The sequence below is a fragment of the Schistocerca serialis genome, chromosome 2, assembly GCF_023864345.2.
Source record: "Schistocerca serialis cubense isolate TAMUIC-IGC-003099 chromosome 2, iqSchSeri2.2, whole genome shotgun sequence".
In the NCBI taxonomy this organism is placed as follows: Eukaryota; Metazoa; Arthropoda; class Insecta; order Orthoptera; family Acrididae; genus Schistocerca; species Schistocerca serialis.
Window position 1 is genome coordinate 1,119,775,914 of NC_064639.1, and position 21,501 is coordinate 1,119,797,414.

Genomic DNA, 21,501 nt, shown 5'->3' on the forward strand with positions numbered 1-21,501 from the left:
CTAAGTCATGTCTCCGCTATATCCTTTCTTTCAGGAGTGCTAGTTCTGCTAGGTTCGCAGGAGACCTTCTGTAAAGTTTGGAAGATAGGAGACGAGATACTGGCAGAAGTAAAGCTGTGAGTACCGGGCGTGAGTCGTGCTTCGGTAGCTCAGATGGTAGAGCACTTGCCCGCGAAAGGCAGAGGTCCCGAGTTCGAGTCTCGGTCGAGCACACAGTTTTAATCTACCAGGAAGTTTCATATCAGCGCACACTCCGCTGCAGAGTGCAAATCTCATTCTGGAACATATTTCCTAATTGATAGTACGATGTACGTGCTTTTATCACGTTGCAATTGTTGTGGTCTTCAGACCGAAGACTGGCTTCGAATGCTTCTTTCCGCTCTAGTGTATCCGGTTAAGCCTCTTCATCCCCCATTACCACCAACCGAGATTTTAGTGGTTGTGAGTGGAGGGCTGCGCTTTTCTGAACTGACGAGGTTGCACTGAATATCATTTATTGAAATGTTTATTTGCGACAGGCTCAATATTTTGCGGGCTATAGTTTCGATTTAAATGTCAGGAAGTCGTTTCTGAAAGTATTTGTGTGGAGTGTAGCCATGTATGGAAGTGTAACGTGGACGATAACTAGTTTAGACAAGAAGAGAATAGAAGCTTTCGAAATGTGGTGCTACAGAAGAATGCTGAAGATTAGATGGGTAGATCACATAACTCATGAGGAGGTACTGAATAGAATTGGGGAGAAGAGGAGTTTGTGGAACAACTTGACTAGAAGAAGGGATCGGTTGGTAGAACATGTTCTGAGGCATCGAGGGATCACAAATTTAGTATTGGAGGGCAGCGTGGAGGGTAAAAATCGTAGAGGGAGACCAAGGGATGAGTACAGTAAACAGATTCAGAAGGATGTAGGTTGCAGTAGGTACTGGGAGATGAAGAAGCTTGCACAGGATAGAGTAGCATGGAGAGCTGCATGAAACCAGTGTCTGGACTGAAGACCACAACAACACCAACAGTGGGGATAGCGTACTGGCTGAGTGACCACTAGCTTGGAAGGTGGTGTTGGCCACCATTCAATCCCCATTAATGGGCACAGAGCTATAACTGTCATCGATGTAACAATCACGGCCCAAGCGTCACCTCTTACATACAGCAGGCAACACAAGATCTGAGATGAATAGGGAACGACAGGACAACATTATATGAATAATATTGTGGATGGATATTGTGTTTAATGTTTTATAAGTGCAATATTAATAAAATATGTAGCCTTAAAAGATTCCAAAATCCATAGATTCTCATTTAATTCAAAAATTTCAAAATAGACTTCAAATGACTCTGTCAGTCCAGCTTTGAACAAGATGGCTGACGGACTTCACTGGTTCAGTATAAAACGTAAAATTAAAAACACCTTCAGCCATCTACATTTCGAATGTAATTTATTTTCGCGACCAGTTTCGGCTTTTTCACTTGCCCATCTTCAGGCCCCATGATCAACTTGTGGATGGAAGCGAACCTCCTGTGCAATCGAAATAGAGGCCAGCAGTAAGTAAATGGTATCCGTAGAGTTCTAATTTCGAGAACGTGATTGATTCGTTCTTCAATTGAAGACTGCTAGACAAACAATTGACCATTTTTTTCTCTAGCAGTCTAAAAGGGATGACTGAAGGCATAGAGTTGTTCGAACTGGAAGTCTACGAATACCAGTTGCTTACTACTGCCACTATTTCGTCTGCACTGGAGGTTGCATTCCCCCTATAAGTTGATCAGGGAACCTGAAGATGGCGTAATGAAAAGTCGAACCTGGTACAATAATAAATTACATTCGAAATATAGACGGAAAAGATGGTTTTAATTTTATATTTTATTTGATTCCAAACAGTCGAAAGATTAAACTTTAGTCATGCAATATTAAAAATTTGTGTAGCCTCGGAAATATAAAATAATTTGAAAGACCCACTAAAATCTACAGATTCTCATGTAAATAAAAAGAAATTTCATATCTGACTCTAAATGTTACCATTATTCAAAATATTTAACTTTAATGATGTGATGCCCCGCGCTCAGCTTTTGATAATTGATGTTACTGTTTAACTTCCCCTTTGAACAGGCTTACGCCATACAGTGATCAAGGAAAGTGAATCCACAGGTTATTACTTGGTTCTCGTGGACGAGAATCAGTCCACCACACCACATGGAACAACTTACGACCGCTCTTCCCCAGTCACCACCGGACACAACACACATATCACGGAACTACTAGTGCCCAAGACACCGCCTTAGTTGTCCCGCGTTACGCACTGGCTCTCTACACGCCAAAGCATTAGCAGCCCAAGAAACTCATTTCTTGTGCAGCGCAAATTAGATACCATAGCGCTCCTTAAGACAGATTTTCAGTCTACATTTGTCTCGTGCTCGAGAATGTTGACGTGATACGATGTATCTAATGATTTTATATAACTGACATAGCGCTGGCTTTGAAAATGACGGAAGTCTAAACGCGCATAATTGATGAAAAATAAAAGTATGGGCAAGACATACGTTGTTAAGGAGGGGGTAGGATGTTAGATGGGCCGACTTGGAGCATGAGAGACACAAAGGACATTTTAATTTCCACTGTCTATACTTTTACAAATTAATTTATAATAATTTGTCAGCATGACCAACAACAATTCAGGATTCACACTCATAGTAGTGAAAGTTCAAGAACATAATAAAATAATTATTTTTACATGTGAAATTTCATTAGTTTTTCACTTACTATTGGCTGCATATGTTGCTATAGGTAAACTTTTCTTCATAAGTAAGAGAGATTCTTCGATGAATTTTGCATAGCATACAAAACATACTTACAGCGTATGAAACTCTAGAATTTATTTAATTTATGAAAAACTGAATGAGCTGTTACATTTTAAACTTCATGTTAAGAAAAAACTCAATTTTTATAGTTAAATATCTCAATTTTTACCACAGTTTATAATAGGTTTGAAAATTTCTAAAGTTTCGTACACCTGTAAGTATGGTTTGTATCTTTGTGCAAAATTCATGGTAGAATCTCTCTTACTTATGAGGAAAAGTGTACCTATAGCGACAAATGCAGCCAATAGCAAGTGAAAGAATGAAACTTCACATCTAAAAAATATTTATTTTATTGTGGTTTTGAACTTCCACTGCTATGAGTGTGAATTCTGAATCAGCTCTGGTCATACTACAAAGTTTCATGAATTTATTTGTAAAAGTATAGACAGTGGAAACTAAAATGTCCTGCGGTGCCCATCCTGCTCCAAGTCGGCACGTTTGACGTCTTACTCCATTAAAAGTGTTTCTGTTGAAGTATAATATGTGTTATTGCAAACACGCCATCTGTCTTATAACGTTCGTTATAACACATGTTATACTTAAATAGAACGTTTCAGAATGTTTAGGTATTGCTTTTGCGGAATACTCAAATGAATAATTTTTATGAGGATTGTGTGACTCTCACTATAATCAATAATCTAAGTCCATACGTACAACAAAAATGGATGTACACATGTATGTACGTTCCACATCTGCCTCTAAACCAAATGACCCATTGTCTGGTCCCTTAAACCCACAAACCAACCAAATGACCCATTGCACCAAGCTTAGTACACATATCACTTACTGTCCAAAAAATGATGAAAGGGAAGTTTAGTGCTTACTATACTTCCACTCTTCGTACAGAAAACTGCCGCATGAGGCATGATACTGTAATTTATCACGGCCTTACTACTAACTATGTGTGTGTGACACATTTTGCTGTCATTATTCACGTATATCACAAAATGTACTTGCAAAATTACATCATTGTCCTACACATAGCACCAGAGGTGTGACGTCATAAATCAAAAGGTGCGTGGAAACGAAATTAAAGGGCGAAATTTGTAAGAGCTACATGTGAAGAGTGTGTACAAATAATTGTGAAAAACACTGGTGATCCAAAATATTATGACCACCTGCTCAATAGCTTGTTCGTCAGCCTTTCTAACGAAATACATCACTGGTTCTACACATCAGGGATCCGACAGTATATAGCATTACTTATCTACGCACAGGTCATGTAATTCGCGTAAATAACTGGCCGCCGATTAGCGTACGCGGTGATGACGTCCGATAGCGACCCAGATGAGTTGCATAGCCGGCCGGAGTGGCCGTGCGGTTCTAGGCGCTACATTCTGGAGCCGAGCGACCGCTACGGTCGCAGGTTCGAATCCTGCATCGGGCATGGATGTGTGTGATGTCCTTAGGTTAGTTAGGTTTAATTAGTTCTAAGTTCTAGGCGACTAATGACCTCAGAAGTTAAGTCGCATAGTGCTCAGAGCCATTTTTTTGAGTTGCATAGAATTTCCGTGAAGCAACTTTTGTCGCCAAGACATCAACGTGAATTCACTGTAATGCTCCTCAAACCACTGTAGCACGGTTCTGGCTCCGAAACACGGACAATTACACTACTGAAAGATGACATCGCCGTCGGGGAAGACGTAAAGCATGAAGGTGGTACGCAGCTGTCAGCGAGTCTTCGATTACTACCACAGGTCTCATGTAAACGCAGAAGAATATCTCCCATAGTATAATACTGCTCTCACCACCCGGCGTCCGTGAGGGGCAACATGGTACGAGCCGCCGTTCATCTCGATGATGGCGTTTGTGGAAACGACCATCGGCCTTGTGTAGCAAAAATATGTATCATCCGAAGATCCGACACGTTGCCATTCATCGATGGCCAAATCCCGATGGCCTCATTTCCACTGTAATCATAATTGACGATGTCGTTGGGTCAACATGTGAACACCTAGGGATAGTCTGTTGCGGAGCTCGGTGTTCAACAATGTACGATGAACAGTGTACTCCGAAACATTTGTCATTTCTACGGTATTGTGCTCTTTCAGCAGAGGTGGCACAAAACACCATCGGTTCTACTTTACGGTGCAGACAAGCCTCCGAACCCCACGTATTGGCCGGCCGCGGTGGTCTAGCGGTTCTGGCGCTACAGTCCGGAACCGCGGGACTGCTACAGTCGCAGGTTCGAATCCTGCCTCGGGCATAGGTGTGTGTGTGATGTTCTTAGGTTAGTTAGGTTTAAGTAGTTCTAAGTTCTAGGGGACTTATGACCTAAGATGTTGAGTCCCATAGTGCTCAGAGCCATTTGAACCATTTGAACCCACGTATTGTAAAGAATCGTGGGCGTCCAACCACTTAGCGCCTAGTAGTAGTTTCCCTGTCCTCCTACCCCTTTCCATAGATGCTCACGACAGTAGCACATGGACATAAGACCGGCCTCACGGTTTTCATGATAACTCTTTCACAGGCTCTCTATAATAATAGTTTGCACTTTGTCAGAGTCACTTATCTCTATGGATTCCCCATTTAGAGCCCATATCTTTGCCAGGGTGACCCACTGTCCATGTCTACTCCGCTTTCATATTTTTGTTACGTGCGTCACGTGCCCGCGACGCCAGCAGGCGGCATCCAACGTCGCTCTGGGTAGCGGTCATAATGTGTTGGTTTATCAGTGCATGTTAAATATATATGAAATGAACTCGACTTGTATGTACACGGACAAAACCATGGATAGAAGGCCATACTACAAAAAAAAAAAAAAAGGAAAATAAATGGTTCACATGGCTCTAAACACTACGGGACTTAACATCGGAGGTCATCAGTCCCCTAGACTTAGAACTGCTTAAACCTAACTAACCTAAGGACATCACACACAGCCATGCCCGAGGCAGGATTCGAACCTGTGACTGTAATAGCTGCGTGGTTCCCGAATGAAGCCCCTAGAACCACTCGGCCACAGCGGCCGGCTATACTACTTACTACCTGGAAAGGTACACTGTGGGGGTAAGAACCGGAAGCCTCCTACTGAGGTGGAGGTGATAACAAAGAGGAGGAGGAGGAGGACAGAAAGAGAAGGGGAAGGGGTAGATGAGCACAAAGAGGCAAGAAAGAGGAGACAGACAGAGAGAAGGGAAGGGGTAAATGGACGGCGGAAAGGGAATAGGTGCAGATGGTCAGAGATTGGGGGACGGGGGGGGGGGGGGGAGAGGAGCAGACAGACAGAACACGGGTGTAAAAGGAGTTGGACAAAGGGGAGGAGGAGGAGCTTGGCAGAGAAATGTAGAAAGAAGAGATAGATATAGCGAGAGGGTGGAAGGACAGAGAGAGGGGAGAAAAAGTGGACAGAAAAAGGGAATAGGAAGAGACAGACAGACAAGAGAGGGGGAGACAGAGATAGAAAGGGGAGAGATGGAAGGAGAACAGAAAGAGGAGGAGACAGGGAGAGAGACAGAGACAGAGAGAGAGAGTAAGAGTAATGGAAAGAGAGGGGGGGAAGGATTAGATACTACAGTCACAGGTTCGAATCCTGCCTCGGGGATGGATGTGTGTGATGTCCTTAGGTTAGTTAGGTTTAATTAGTTCTAAGTCTAGGGGTCTGATGACCTTAGAAGTTAAGTCCCATAGTGCTCAGAGCCATTTGAACCATTTTTGAAGGATTAGGTAGAGGCGAAGGAGGAGACAGACAGAGAGAGGAAAGAAGAGGAGACCGGCAGAGAGAGTGGAGGAGTAGTGGAGGGAGTGGAGGAGTAGTGGAGTGGAGAGAGTGGAGGAGTAATAGCGAGGGTGGAGGAGTAATAGTAGAGGAGTAATAGAGAGAGAGGAGGTGTAATAGAGAGAGTGGAGGAGTAATAGAGAAAGTGGAGGCGTAATAGAGAGAGTGGAGGAGTAATAGAGAGAGTGGAGGAGTAATAGAGAGAGTGGAGGAGTAATAGAGAGAGTGGAGGCGTAATAGAGAGAGTGGAGGCGTAATAGAGAGAGTGGAGGAGTAATAGAGAAAGTGGAGGAGTAATAGAGAGAGTGGAGGAGTAATAGAGAGAGTGGAGGAGTAATACAGATTGGGAAAAACGTGATGGACAGGGGAGGAAGAGATAAATTTAGAGATGGTAATGGGCAGATCGGGGAGGAAAAGGTTAACTTAGAGGTGGGGAAGGAGGGGGTGGACTATCTGAAGACTGGAATAAATGCATACCCAGGAAACGACAATCACTCGGTTAGTGTAATAAGAACTGCAGCAGTGTAATATAGAATGCAGTTCCTGAATTTTATTGCGTGAAAGATGACATACTTCATCTGGTAGTCCTTTATTGACGTTGATTGCTCATAAACTTTCGTCGTATGAATAATCAACATCAAAGGTGTCGTCAGTGGAAGCCTGTAATCTTTCAGATACATTGTAGATGCGACCCTCCGAGGTGCTGTCGTCAGCAACGATAAGGAGGTTAAAATCGATTATAGTAAATGTTCTCAAAGCTCCGTGGAGTGCTGTGTGTACCTGAGCTTGCTGCAGGGTGTTGTGCCGGTGCTGACTCCCCGCCACGCTGTGCGACAGGGAGGACTGCTACGCGCTGCTGCGGCAGTGCCTGGACTGGCGGCGCGCGCCCGGCCAGTCTGCGGCCGAGCTGTGCGCGCGGCTGTCGGCGGACGGCTCGCAGTCGCCGTGCATCTCGCTGCGGCCCTTCCTGCAGCCCAGCGACAGCCCGCACGTGCCGCCGCAGGACGAGCTCACGCTGCCCTGCAAGGGCGACCACCCCTGCAACGCCAGCCAGGTCTGCCAACTCAACCGCCACTGCTCCTCGGGGCACGCCTGCCGCACCTACCGCTGCACTCCCGGTGAGTCAGCCTCGTAAACGTAGCGAGTTCTCAGTACTACTACTACTACTACTACGTGATGAGGCCCAGTGGACCGCACACATCTACAAGTTTCCTCCTCCACTGTATTCTGTCCACTGCTGCTATCCGCCATCCATTCACATCTATTGACTTACTTACTCACTGGTCATACCGGACTCGAGAGTTCATTACCGCAGCAACGTATTTACGCCATCTGTCCCTGTCTTGGGCTATTTCCTTCAATTCCCCTTCAATACCTAGCACTCCGTAGCACTCCGTCAAATGGCCCACCGCGACCATCCGAGCGCCGTGTCATCCTCAGTGAGGATGCGGATAGGAGGGGCGTGTGGTCAGCACACCGCTCCACCGGTCGTTATTATGCGACCCATTTCTTTGACCGGAGCCGCTACTATTCGGTCGAGTAGCTCCTCGGTTGGCATCACGAGGCTGAGTGCACCCCGAAAAATGGCAACAGCACATGGCGGCCCGGATGGTCACCCATCCAAGCGCCGGCCACGCCCGACAGTGCTAAACTTCGGTGATCTCACGGTAACCGGTGTATCCACTGCGGCAAGGCCGTTGCCCCTTCAATACCTAGGCTCCTCAAATCAGCCTTCACATTGTCCTCCCATCTACGCCCCGGTCTACCCACACGACGTTTTCCCTCTAGATGTCCTACCAGTACTCTGCGCGCTGCCCTGCCCTCATCCATTCGAGCAACGTGACCCGCCCATCGCAGCCTACGTGATTTAATAATACTGATTATGTCAGGGCTTGAATAGAGTTCGTGAACCTCTTCCTTCTACGGTTTTCCCCACTCTCCGCTAATGTCATCCCTTTTTGCTCCGAAAATTTTCCTCAAAATTTTGTTTTCAAACACTCGAAACGGCTTTTCATTTTGGACAGAGAGATACCAAGTCTCACACCCATACAGCATGACTGGCAGAATAATAAAAAAAGCACTCCGTCTTCAGGCCACAAGTGGCCCATCGGGACCATCCGACCGCCGTATCATGCTCAGATGAGGATGCGGATAGGAGGGGCATGTGGTCAGCACACAGCTCTCCCGGTCGTTATGATCGTTTTCTTTGACCGGAGCCGCTACTATTCGGTCGAGTAGCTCCTCAGTTGGCATCACGAGGCTGAGTGCACCCCGAAAAATGGCAACAGCACATGGCGGCCCGGATGGTCACCCATCAAAGTGCCGGCCACGCCCGACAGCGCTTAACTTCGGTAATCTGACGGGAACCGGCGAATCCACTGCGGCAAGGCCGTTGCCGTGGCAGAATAATAGTTTTGTATATTCTAATCTTTAAGTTCCCAGACAATATCCGTGATGAAAGTAATCTGTTCAGTGAGAAGTAGCACGCATTTCCCGCCCGTAATCTCTTCTTCAGTTCGGATTCAATCTCATTTCTCGAAGTAATGTCCACGCCTAAATACTTAAATGTGTTCACTTTTTCAAACTGCATGTCTCCAACTCTTAACATTTCCTGATCTACTGCTGTTGGCATTCTAGTAGTAACCAGGTATTTAGTTTTGTCTTCACTTATCCTTAGATCTACATCTTCACTAGCCTCGATTAACGCATTCGCATTTCCTGTTACAGATTCTTTCCTATCGCTAATGATGTTTAGATCATCTGCATACCCTAATGTCTTAATATTTCCATTTAACTCCACACCCTCTGAATTATCTGCTGCCATTCGTACGATATATTCTAGGACTAAATTAAAAAGTAGCGCAGACAGGGCATCTCCCTGCTAAAGTTCGTTCTTTATTACAAATTCTTCTGACTCCAGTTACCCCACGCGTACTCTACCTTTTGTGTTTTTCAAACTCACTTCTATAAGTCTAACATACTTCTTTGGTATTCCAAGTTCCAAAAGAATTCTGTACAATTTTGATTGCAATACTGAATCATATGCTTTTGTAAAATCTGTGAAAGGATTATGAACTGGTTTATTGTATTCTCATTTCTTTTCCAAAATTTGACGCAGGGTGAATATTTGGTCTATAGTTGATCTGTTCCTCCGAAAGCCGGCTTTGTAATCCCCCTCAATTTCATCTGCATATGGTGTAAGCCTGCTTAGCAGAATATTCGAGAAAATTTTGGAACGTACTGGTAATAGCGATATCGCTCTATAATTACTACAATCCATTCTGTCGCCTTTCTTAAAAATTGGGATCAGAATCGTCTCCTGCCACTCTTCAGGTATCATCTCTGAGTTCCATTCTTTAGTTATCACTTTGTGAACTACTTCCACCCACTTCTGTCCCCCATTTTTCACTAATTCTGCAGTTATGCAATCTGATCCTTGTGCTTTATGGTTTTTCAGTTTGTTGATTGCATCTCTTACTTCCTTTAACGTTTGCTCAGGTAGCTGGGGTTCTGCTGTATGTATTTCGTACGCCTGCTCATTTCCTGCTTCCTGGTGTACAGTTAATAGATGCTCAAAATACGCCCTCCATTTACTTAATATAGCACTGGGGTCTGTCAGTATTCCCCCAGCATCCCCTCGAAGTGCATTTGTCCTAGCCTTGAAGCCCTTCCTACACCCATTTATGTCTAGGTAAAGTTCCCTAATGTTTTTTGTTTTACTGTTTGTTTCCATTTTTGTAATTTGATTGTTCAAATAATCCCTCTTCATTGCCCGTAGCCTATGACCAACTTCCCTTCTCAAGTTCAACAACTCCTCTCGTTTTCTGTCTCCCATTCTATGCCAATCTAATCGCGCTTTTCTCCTTTCCTCTTTCTTGCATTCCTCGTCATCTATTGACACTTGGTTTAAATCTTCATGGAGTCCATCACTCCAACGCTTCTCGGGTGTCCCTGGCGGTCTCTTTCCGTAGGTGTGAAACCCAGGAGCTTCCGAGGCCATCTGTGATCCTCCAACCAGGCCACATGGCCGGCCCACTGCATTCGTTCGGCTTTGACGGTTCCTGCTACGTTGGGCTGCTGGTATAGTTCCTCAAGATCTGGGTTGTATCTGATCCTCCATTCCCCTGTATCTGCGTCCAGAACCGGACCGAAGATCTTCCGAAGCACTTTTCTCTCAAAAACAAGCAGCTTATGGAAGTCCTGTTTCCGGGTACTCCATGTCTCACAGCCGTATAGAACAACAGGCTGGATCAGGGTTTTGTACAGTCGGATCTTGAACTGTCTGGAGAGATATCTGGACCGAAGCAGTTGTGCTAGGCTGTGGTTGGGTCGGTTTCCTGCTTGTATTCTGGCATTGATCTCTGCTTCACATGACGAGTTCTCAGTGAAAAGTGCCTCTAGGTATTTGAATTCTTGCACGCTCTTATAGGACTGGTCCCCAACCTGCACTGATTGTAGATGATCAGCAGTCTGACAATAACCACGCGTCATAACGAGGTACTCTGTCTTGGCTTCGTTTATGTTTAGCCCAAATTTGCTGGCAGCCTCCTTTAGTGCTTTGATCACTTGCTCCAACTCCTCTTTTTAGTACACTTTTTAGTACACAGTGCTGTAACCCAGTCCTACAACCACTGCATCAAGGTAGATCAGGGCAGCACGGGCAACATGAGGTCTTGTGTTGCCGCAGACACCTCGAAAACAAGGGAAGATGATGATGTTTGGTTTGTGGTGCGCTCAACTGCGCGGTTGTCAGCACCCGTACAAATTCCCAACCTTTGCTCAGTCCAACCCCGCCACTTTCATGAATGATGATGAAATGATGAGGACAACACAAACTCCCAGTCATCTGGAGGCAGGTGAAAATCCCTGATCCCGCCGGGAATCGAACCCGTGACTCCGTGCTCGGGAAGCGAGAACGCGACCGCAAGACCACGAGCTGCGGACTGACAAGGAAAGAGCCACCTGCCTTAATGGGTCAGAAATAGAGGAGTAGCTTTCCAAATTACCCCCTGTGCGAACCACAAATTCTCGTTGCTCTGTACTGAATGCCCTCCCCCTCCCCCCTACAAACGTTGCATATTCTTGAAGTTTCCGCACGTGGATTCACTATGATGCTGTACTCAGGACTGGGACTACTACAGAAAAGACGTTGTGACATTTTTATACCCATTGTTGTCATTGGTCGGAACACTGTTAACGGGACTTTTTTTGCTTGTTAGTTATTTAATGTTCCATACATAACTTGACCGATGGTTTAATCGAAATGATGTGGAATGAGTCAGTTTACAGGATATGTACACATGATTGGTGTTAACATTCATGAACACACAAATTTTTAGTCCTATTGATGCAACTACACTTTTCCATAGAGGCTACCACTTATTATGCAGGAATCCGCCCATAGAACAGAAGAAGTTTCCCATGAGAAATGATTATAGGTTAGATTTAAAATTATGCCTTAGTGTTAAAACTTGCTTTGTACATGTCTCATATTTTATGTTATTGGGCATGTAATCAAAAATTTCTGTTGCTGCATTTTCATATTTGTTCTGAGCCGCTGCTAATTTTGATAATGATCAATATCGGTCATTTTTTCCTATAGTGTTTTGGATATGGACATCACATTCTCAAGTTTTGATGGATTTTTATTTATGACGAATTTATTAGCGAATATTTGTATTGTGATGGTCCAGTTAAAATGTCGATCTCCTTGAAGACAAAGCTACATAACGACCGCTGTTGAAAATCACTTATTATTCTTACTGCTCGCTTTTGTGCAGTCAATACTTTCTCTCAGAGTGGTGATTTACTCCAGAAAATGATTCCATAAGTCATTATTGAGTCGGAATATGCACAATATCTCATGAGATTGATTTGTTTTTTTCCAAGACTAGCAATTATTTGAAGAACGAAGGTAGCTGAACTTCATTGTTTGAGCAGCTCAATAACGTGCTTCTTACAGATCTAGTTTTCATCAGTATATACACTCAAAAATTTGAAGCATTTCACCCTATTTGCTGTCTCCTGTTCATGTACTACATCAGTAGTTGTTACTATTTCCTGTAATAACTGAATATAGGGTGTTTTCCTAAACTTAGGAACAGCCCATTTCAGAGAAACTATTTAAGAATTCTTTTGAAAAATATTATTAACAATCTCTTCTGTGGCTTTCTCTCTATTCGGAATAATTATAACACTAGTTTAGTCGGCTAAAAGCTAATTCTGCTAGTTGTGTGTTAAGTTGAACATGATTCAGACATATAAAGAATAGGAAAGGACCCAAAACTGAACCACGTGGGGCACCCTTTGACATTTCTTTCCAAACACTGAAGTTTTCTACCTATCTAACTTTTTTTTTTCAGCAGTGATTTTTGTATTCGTTTGTTCAGTATGATTAAAACCAGCTACGTCTGAAGCCATCAGTTTCATAAAACTTCAGTATTGATAATAGAGGAATATACTCAACACAATGAAACACGTTGGAAAGATCACAAAAAGTACCCACTGTCGATGTTTTATTATTTAAGGCTTGTAACAGTTGGTGGGTAAGTGTATAAGAAGCATTCTCTGTCAAGTAACCTTTCTGGAATCCAAACTGTGATAAGTTAAGTACACTTTTTCTACTGAAATGTGAGACTACTATTGAGTATGATACTTTTTAGAAAAATTTAGAGTAATATATCAGCAAAGAAAGGAAAGATAATTATTTGTATTTTTGTAACCCTTTTTATAGAGAGGATTAAAAATGAAAATTTTCACATCTGGAAAAATTCCCTGTGCCACTGATGTACTACATTTATCACTAAGGCCATTAACTGTTAAGTGAGGACGACTTTTCAAAAGTCTCTTTGAAATTCCATCAACACCATATGAACTTTTGTTTTTCAGAATTTTTATAATTCTGTTAATTTCATTGAATGATGTTGGTGCTCCTTCTAGTTGCTTAAAGTTTTGTTGAAAGACAGTTTTACAATATTTTATTGCTTCTTTAACTAAGCAAATTAATCCTATTATTGCTGTTACTTTAGAACATGATGTTAAAAGCACTTGCAACTTACAAATTATGTCACAACATTGTTATTTAGTTTAATTGTCATGGTAAATTGTACCCTGTGTGGCTGTCTTGTATCACATATGACAATATCCTACACCTTTTAATCTTATTGACTGAATTAGTAATTTCTATCGAGGTACAAATAGTTCTGGACATTTTAATTACTTTCCTTAAAATATTACATCATTTTTTGTAGTAAGCAAGTAATATCACGTCTTAACTTATTCTGGCCATTATGTAAATATCACTGTTCCTCTTCTGTTAGTTTTTAATTTTCCTAGATACCCAAGACTTACTTATTTTAATTGATGTTCTGGATAACGTTTAGGATAGCTACTTTCAAATATTGACACAAGTTTACAACAGAATAACTTGAATTTTGTATTAGCATCTGTTTCTAGATACACTTTATCTCATACCATCTCTTTCAACTTACTCCTGAAACATTGTATCGTATTGTCATTAATAAGCTTCACTGCTTTGTATGAGCCTGACAGATAGCAGAGTAACAATTGGGTGTATTTAAATCGTTTCAGCCTGAGCAAAGCCATTACAAATGTTAATACCTTGCTGCAGATGATTCGGAAAATTAACTAATGGAAATACATTGAAACACACAAATAACAATTCGAATTCATGTTCTTGTTCATATCATTTAAGATACCTGCAACGAAATCTTCGCAAACCACTAACTGTTTCTTCTGGTCTTGCAGGTAACTCAATAATTTGTCTAGGTTTCTCGCAAACGGCAGTAAGTTGCCTAGAGGGAGGTTGTAGACTGTTATAATTAACACAGAAATATTCTGCAGTGACAACTCACACGCACATGCATCTCGCTTTTGATATACACAAAACAAATTCCCCAGTGCGCCAACTTTTACGTATGTTACAACTCCTCTTTTTTTCCATATCAGCTCTATACAAAAATGATGTTAGTTTATAATCTCTGATATTTAACTCCTGTATGACTGTTGTACATGGCGTTCAGTGAGGCACTGAACATCTGTCACTTCATAACCTCTCCTCATCTTCTACACATACAAGAGGACAATCTATCTTGTTTTTCGGCCCGCTAATGTACTGATGAAACAAATACATTTTATTTTTCTGGAAATCGATACATATATTATGACCTATTCTAATTTCTTTCAAGATTGTTTGTTAACGACCTGACGGTAATCTAAAAAAATGTGTCTCTCTGTCTCCAGTAAGCACAGGAATTTTGTATTGTGTGCCTGTGACCCCCCTCCCCGCACCCTCTTGCACTTTCTGCAAGATACTCAGCTAAGAAGTTCTTCCCCCTCCTGTTCACGCACAGGCCTTTTTTTGTATATCCCTGTCTGTTAAATGCAACAGAGAATAGCAGAGACATGAGAGTTCGCCTGAGTCAAAAGCAATTCACCTAGCTCGTTTACACAGCTAACATCTGTGTTAACCCAGGAACTGCCCTGGTGCTGCAAAACCTACACAAAACCCACACTACTGTGTGCTGTTGCTGCGCCTATTTCTTCCATTTCACCTTTAACTCCTACGCTGCTGTGGATGAGTGTACATGTCTTAATATGCTTGTGGCTGTGTATACACGTGCAGCTTGGGTTTTCCTACAGCGCTATGGATGTCTCTATGCGTCCAGAAATGCCGACCTCTCACTGCAGCGGACGAGTTGCTTGCTTAATTGCTTAATTCGGCGAATAAAAATTTACTATTATTTATCGTACAACGTATGTGCCTCATGGTGTGCAAAAACGTTGTTTAAATATCTTGAATATTGTATTAAATATGATAATTGTTATGGCCACATGATTTGTGATCCACAAGAATGTGTATGGGCGCATTGCGCGTGACGGTCCATTGGATGTGAAACCCAATAACTAAAAAAGGAAATGAGATAGTTCTGCTCTCGGTTAAAAAAAAATCGATATCTTACCTACATTGTTTTTCTGCAATGAATGAACTAAAATTAACTATATAATTAAATTTTCCTTGAGGCATTTGAGTCTCAGTTTTATCTACGATAATGATAGAAGCTGAAGAAATGAATTAAAAGAGGGGGAAAATAAGCTGATTCTTACCCAAACATGTTGCGCACCTAATTTTAGTTTGATGTTTGCAGCATGCGATCTAATAGTGTTGCTGTAAATTTAACGGCCAACAGAGTACAGGTGTCATCCTGAAGTAGGCGATTCGAATCCCTTAGAGGGAGGAATTATGAGTTTGAGAAACAGGAGAATATAAAGAAGAGATACATCCTGGCTGGTTAAAGCTGTACGTCATTCCCGGGTTCGAACTCGGTACCGTGCCTGTGTTGACCAATGCTTTTACCTACCAGGCTATCCAGTTAGCTCTCACAATCCGCCCTCACAGCTTCATTTCTGCCATTATCTCTCTCCTACCCTCCGAAATTCATGGAAGTCATGTTACATACTTTGTGCGGTAGCTGCCTTGTGGGAGCACTACACGCAAAAGGGAAGGTTTCGTGTTCGAGTTCAGATTGCGTAACCAGTTTTTATCTGTCATTGAATACAAAAACAGTACACACTCTGCTGCAGCGCACACTTCAGTAGAGGGAGAAAGTTTCATTCTGATAACCGAAATGCCTTGCGTAAATTTCCAAAGTATTCAGGGAATACGTTAAAGTATTAACGACGAGCTGACCGTCGCTTACCGTCGGAACGGGACGTCGTGACCCACTCTTTTATTCCTATAGTAATCTATTGCACCTAAGTCACATTAAAACAAAATCATGCATCCGATTTATTAACAAAATACATACTCATATCATAGCGTTTGCTAGGAGCGTTTCTGAATACGTATGTGAAGCCATCGTCACGCGACGTGAGGTGTACTGCCACAATGAATGGGCCTACCAACAGGTAAAGGCCATCGCTAATGCTCGGAAGGTCTTTAAACTGCCTGTTTGTGAGGCGACTAGTGTAAGAACGGGGCACAGATGTGGCTTGCCGCTGGAGCGGAAATCAGGGCAGTTTCTCAAACAAGGCGACCCCCTGATGTGACCGAATTTTGGATAGGCAGAGGCGGAAAATATTAAAAATCGGACGGAGAAAACAATGAAAAAATAATGAGAAAAAAATGATACAAAGGAAGAATCAAAATACACAATTGTTTTCAAAAGCTTACCGAACAGGGTCTCTACTTACTTTGACGAAAGTAAACACATTGCCGCTATGTAACTCAAAACTAAAGCAGCCGCTACTGAGTACAAAACGTAAACAAACATGACCTTGATTCATCTCTGTCGAACGTGGAGCGTGCCAGTGCGCTGACTTGTCGAAGATTAACAAAGAATTTATGAACTGTACCATGATTGTGCAGTAAACATATGATGAATCTGAGAGATACTTTCCATGTGAAATAAGTATAGAATAAGAATAAAATACTATCATCAGAGTTTTACTTCTGATGAATTTTAAATGTTACTTGTAGCACATAAATTTAATTGTAACTCTGTAGAAGGAAAAAATCTAAAGCCAAAAATTTACTGTAGTAAAAATAATACTCGAAGTCTAGTAACCACACTTGAAGAAACAGTTTAATAAAGAAATGTACTTAACAGAAATTTTTTTTTTGAAAATGGTGGATTAACGACCGTGAGCAACTCAATCGGCTAAAACCGTCACCCGCCCCTAATTCAGGGCGACTGACTGCGGGAAAAGAAAGAGAGAGTGGTTTTACTCAAACACGACGTCGATGCCACTCTAAGATTCGAACCAGGTCCCATCTCGGACGAATGTCCAGAAACCAGTCGCTTAGACCACTGCGCCACTGGGCCGGCTCACAAAAATTGTACACTTCGCAACAGAAAATGCAAGCAAGGCGCCATTTATTTATTTAATTGCAAGGAAGTCGATACTGAAAAAGATTCTAAGAGTATTTCAATTAAAACAGAAACGAAGTAACACGACGATTATACAAATGACGTCGTTTGATACTTTAGCATGTCTTCTTCAGTATAGCATAATTTCTAAAGTCAAGGAAAAATTCGTTCGTATTAGGAAATAGTTTTACGTCCTTATTAGTCCATTTTATTGTAATAAAATAAAACTGGTGCCAAATTTGGTTCCACTTGTATAGTCAGTTGAGTACCAGATTAAAGCCGGCCATTGTGGGCGCGCGGTTCTAGGCGCTTCAGTCTGGAACCACGCGACCGCTACGGTCGCAGGTTCGAATCCTGCCTCGGGCATGGATGTGTGTGATATCCTTAGGTTAGTTAGGTTTAATTAGTTCTAAGTTCTACGGTACTGATGACCTTAGAAGTTAAGTCCCATAGTGCTCAGAGCCATTGGACCATTTTTGAACAAGTTTAGAATACTCGGCACATTCTTCCTGTTTCAGTTATTCTGGGAAATTTCAAAAACTGAGGAGAAAAAATAAAAAAAACTGAAGACATTTGTTAATCTGAATGAGATTTAAAGTAAATGAGGGCAAAGCATGAAAACAGTACTACTCGCAGAAAATGAAGACACCTGGTCGTCTTAGCATAATGATTAAAAGTAAAATGGGATGCTTGAATTGTTGTGCTGTTGGATATTGGTAGTGGTGGAGGGGGAGGGTTTTTTTTTTGGGGACACCAACGGTAGCAACAATGACGGGCGTCATTTGTCAGTTCTCCGCTAGGGCGGCAAAAACCTAGCAACGGTTCTAGCGGAGACGTTACCCAGGAAAAAACTGACAAACCGTTTAAAAGGCAGAAGGGTAGTTTGGGAATTACGTTTGGCAACAGAGAGTCATTAGCAGAGGCATTCACCATCTGCGAAGGTCTTGCGCATAGCTCATGCTAGGAGCTTGATGACTGTGACACCAAAAGACGCCACTTTCTACTAGTGAGGCACTATGTAAAAGAGTCGAAAATCCCTCAAAAAAGTTCGTAGTGTTCGGTCTAACTCAAAAACAACGCTTCTAACTATTTAATTGTTCTAACTTTGCGAAAGGTTTTTCAGACTTTCTTAGCATGTGTCTTCGAATTTCTCTCATTGTAACTGAGCACACTTTCAGTACCTAAATTTGCCGTCAAATATCAAAGTTTTATCCATCTTCCATATTCTGCCAAGGGCATAGCCAATTTAATACCTCTGTTCTTTCAACAGGCTGCAAGCTGGGTGAGGTGTCTCAGTACCTTGTGCCGGAGGGTACTTTCGTCCGCATTCCAGTCGTTCACGAACGGAAAGGGTGCTTGAAAATCTGTCGGTGCTCTTCGCGGGGATCTCTGGAGAGCTGCAGGCCCCTACCCTGCACAGAAATGGAGTCCTGCTGGCTCGGGAACAGGAAGATTGGTGAGTCACTTCACTGCATTCCGTAGTTCGAAATTACTTCTCACGTTATAATAGCATAAATAAACACACACCGTGTGGGTGACTTCTTTTACCAACAGCTACCAGGTTCAGCCTGCACTGTAGCTCATCTTCCAGTGTGGCACCGGAAAATGCATTTCGTCACCTCAATTTCACTTGACAATCTGCACTTCGTAGCACCAGACCTGAGGGTGACTTGAAACCTCTAGTCGGTAGTAACAGGAGTGATCCAAACCGCGTTTATTTATTAATTATAACAACAGAGATGACGCTTTCCTACGACATGGTGTCAATAATGAGAATTATAATATCACTGCAACTTACTAGTGTAAGCACCCCGGCAGAAATACCTTCACCAATACACACTGTGTTTAATACTGACGTACTTCATCTGCTGCACGTCTATTGAGACAAGCAACAACATACATAACTGTGGGCTGCACTGTTCACGGTCTGCAGCCACACATACTGCAACGCTAATTCTTGTTATTACAGGTTTGGATTTAATACGTATGTTTCATCCTGAATTGAACAGTTTTGCCGGCCGATGTGGCCGAGCGGTTCTGAGCGCTTCAGTCCGGAACCGCGCTGCTGCTACGGTCTCAGGTTCGAATCCTGCCTCGGGCATGGAAATGTATGATGTCCTTAGGTTAAGTTATGTTTAAGTAGTTCTAAGTCTAGGGGACTGATGACCTCAGATGTTAAGTTCAAATGCCTCTGAGCACTATGGGACATAACAGCTGAGGTCATCAGTCCCCTAGAACTTAGAACTACTTAAACCTAACTAACCTAAGGACATCACACACATCCAAGTCCGAGGCAGGATTCGAACCTGCGACCGTAGCGGTCGCGCGGTTCCAGACTGAAGCGCCTAGAACCGCTCGGCCACTCCGGCCGACATTTACGACGATTTGTAATGATTTTCACACGCTTAACAAAATTTTAGATAGATCTGAAGATGGCTCGTCAGTGAGCGGAAACCATTAATCAGTAAAGAAATTTTGCGATCCTGATGTGGGATTTTTATTTGGACTTGGTTTAAATTGACATATCGTGTATCTCTCCATTGACAGTGTCAAAGAATAAAATGAAACGAATCCTCACCCACTCGTGAAACATCTCATTTACCCCACACTTTCGAGACACAGAAATTTCACACTGTGGTATGTAGTCCGTACTTGCTTATGGCCTAGAAACCATTCCAGCATGGTGATTGTTAATCCTCACGATACAACACACATACTCGATATTTACGTGACAGTTCACGCGCTTATTCCAGACGGAGAATACATATCCTGTTTTACCGCATGGTGCCCATTACCATGTTTTATGGTTTGGGAGCGATGTTACTGTACATGAAGCACGAGCCGTTAACACATCTGGTCGCTACCACGTCCTAACATTCACTACTTTTATATGACAGAATTGGGTTTTCCTGGAGACGTAAGAGGCTCAACTTTACCTTCGATAAGGACAGAAGTTGAAGCAATAAATTAAATTATATGCCATAGCCTGGACCTAAACTTGGGTCTTCTCTTTACTAGATAGACGTACTAACCACTACACCATCGCAATGTGGTGGCTTCCGATGGTACGTGGAAGAGTGTAGTCCATCGCCATCCCTAACACAGACTTCAATCCACACCTTCAGCCCATTACAGGCAAGACTTCCCAAAACGGGGGTGATATTCAAGTGTCGGAGAGCCTCGACCATACTGTGATTTAAAGAAGGGGAAAATGGTCTGAAGGTGTGAACTGAAGTTTTGTGGAAGCCACAATGCTATGATGGTTGCGAAAGCATACTTGAGCTCTTAGTAACAAATAATCTTGGACAAATAGGAAGTATCATGACGAATACAGGAACTGGCGACCACAAGGCAATTGCTGCTAGGCTGAATACCGTAACACCTACAACCATCAAAAAGAAACGCAAAGTACATTTAAAAAAGCTGATAAAAATCCTCTTAACGCCTTTTTAAGAGAGAGTCTCTAATTCTTCCGATCTGATCACGTAATCGTATAAAAGGTGGAAAGATTCCAAAGACATAGTATCGACGGCCATTGAGAGATATATACCACATAGATTAATAAGTGATGTTACTGATACCCCATGGTCCACAAAACTCGTCAGATCGCTGTTGCAGAAGCAACGTCAAATGCATGCCAAATTTAAAAGAACGCAAAAATCCACAAGATTGGCAAAGTTTTGCAGAAGTTCGAAATATAGCGCATACTTCAATGCGGGATGCTTTTAATAATTTCCACAACGAAACTCTGTCTCGGGATGTGGCAGAAAACCCGAAGACATTCTGGACATACATAAAGCACACCTGTGGCAAGACGCAATAAACAACTTCACTGCGCGATAACAACGGCGAAGTCACTGATGACAGTGCCACTAAAGCAGAGTTATTAAACTCTGTTTTCCGAAACTCCTTCGCCAAAGAAGACGAAGTAAATATTCCCGAATTCCAATCAAGAACAACTGCCAAGATGAGCAACATACAAGTAGATATCCTAGGTGTAGCAAAGTAGCATGAATCACTTAATAAAGGCAAGACCTTCGGTCG

The 21,501-nt window shown here is 42.5% G+C and overlaps 1 protein-coding gene and 1 pseudogene across 1 annotated transcript in view; one reads left to right on the plus strand and one right to left on the minus strand.

The window, feature by feature from the left end:
* LOC126456654 (reversion-inducing cysteine-rich protein with Kazal motifs) overlaps window positions 1-21,501 on the plus strand; it is a 350,749-nt gene that overhangs the window by 296,461 nt on the left and 32,787 nt on the right. The window contains exons 10-11 of the mRNA XM_050092398.1: window positions 7,406-7,686; window positions 18,728-18,913. Coding sequence (XP_049948355.1) covers window positions 7,406-7,686; window positions 18,728-18,913 — 467 coding nt within the window. The remainder of the gene's footprint in view (window positions 1-7,405; window positions 7,687-18,727; window positions 18,914-21,501) is intronic.
* On the minus strand, window positions 8,848-8,965 carry LOC126459606 (5S ribosomal RNA; annotated as a pseudogene).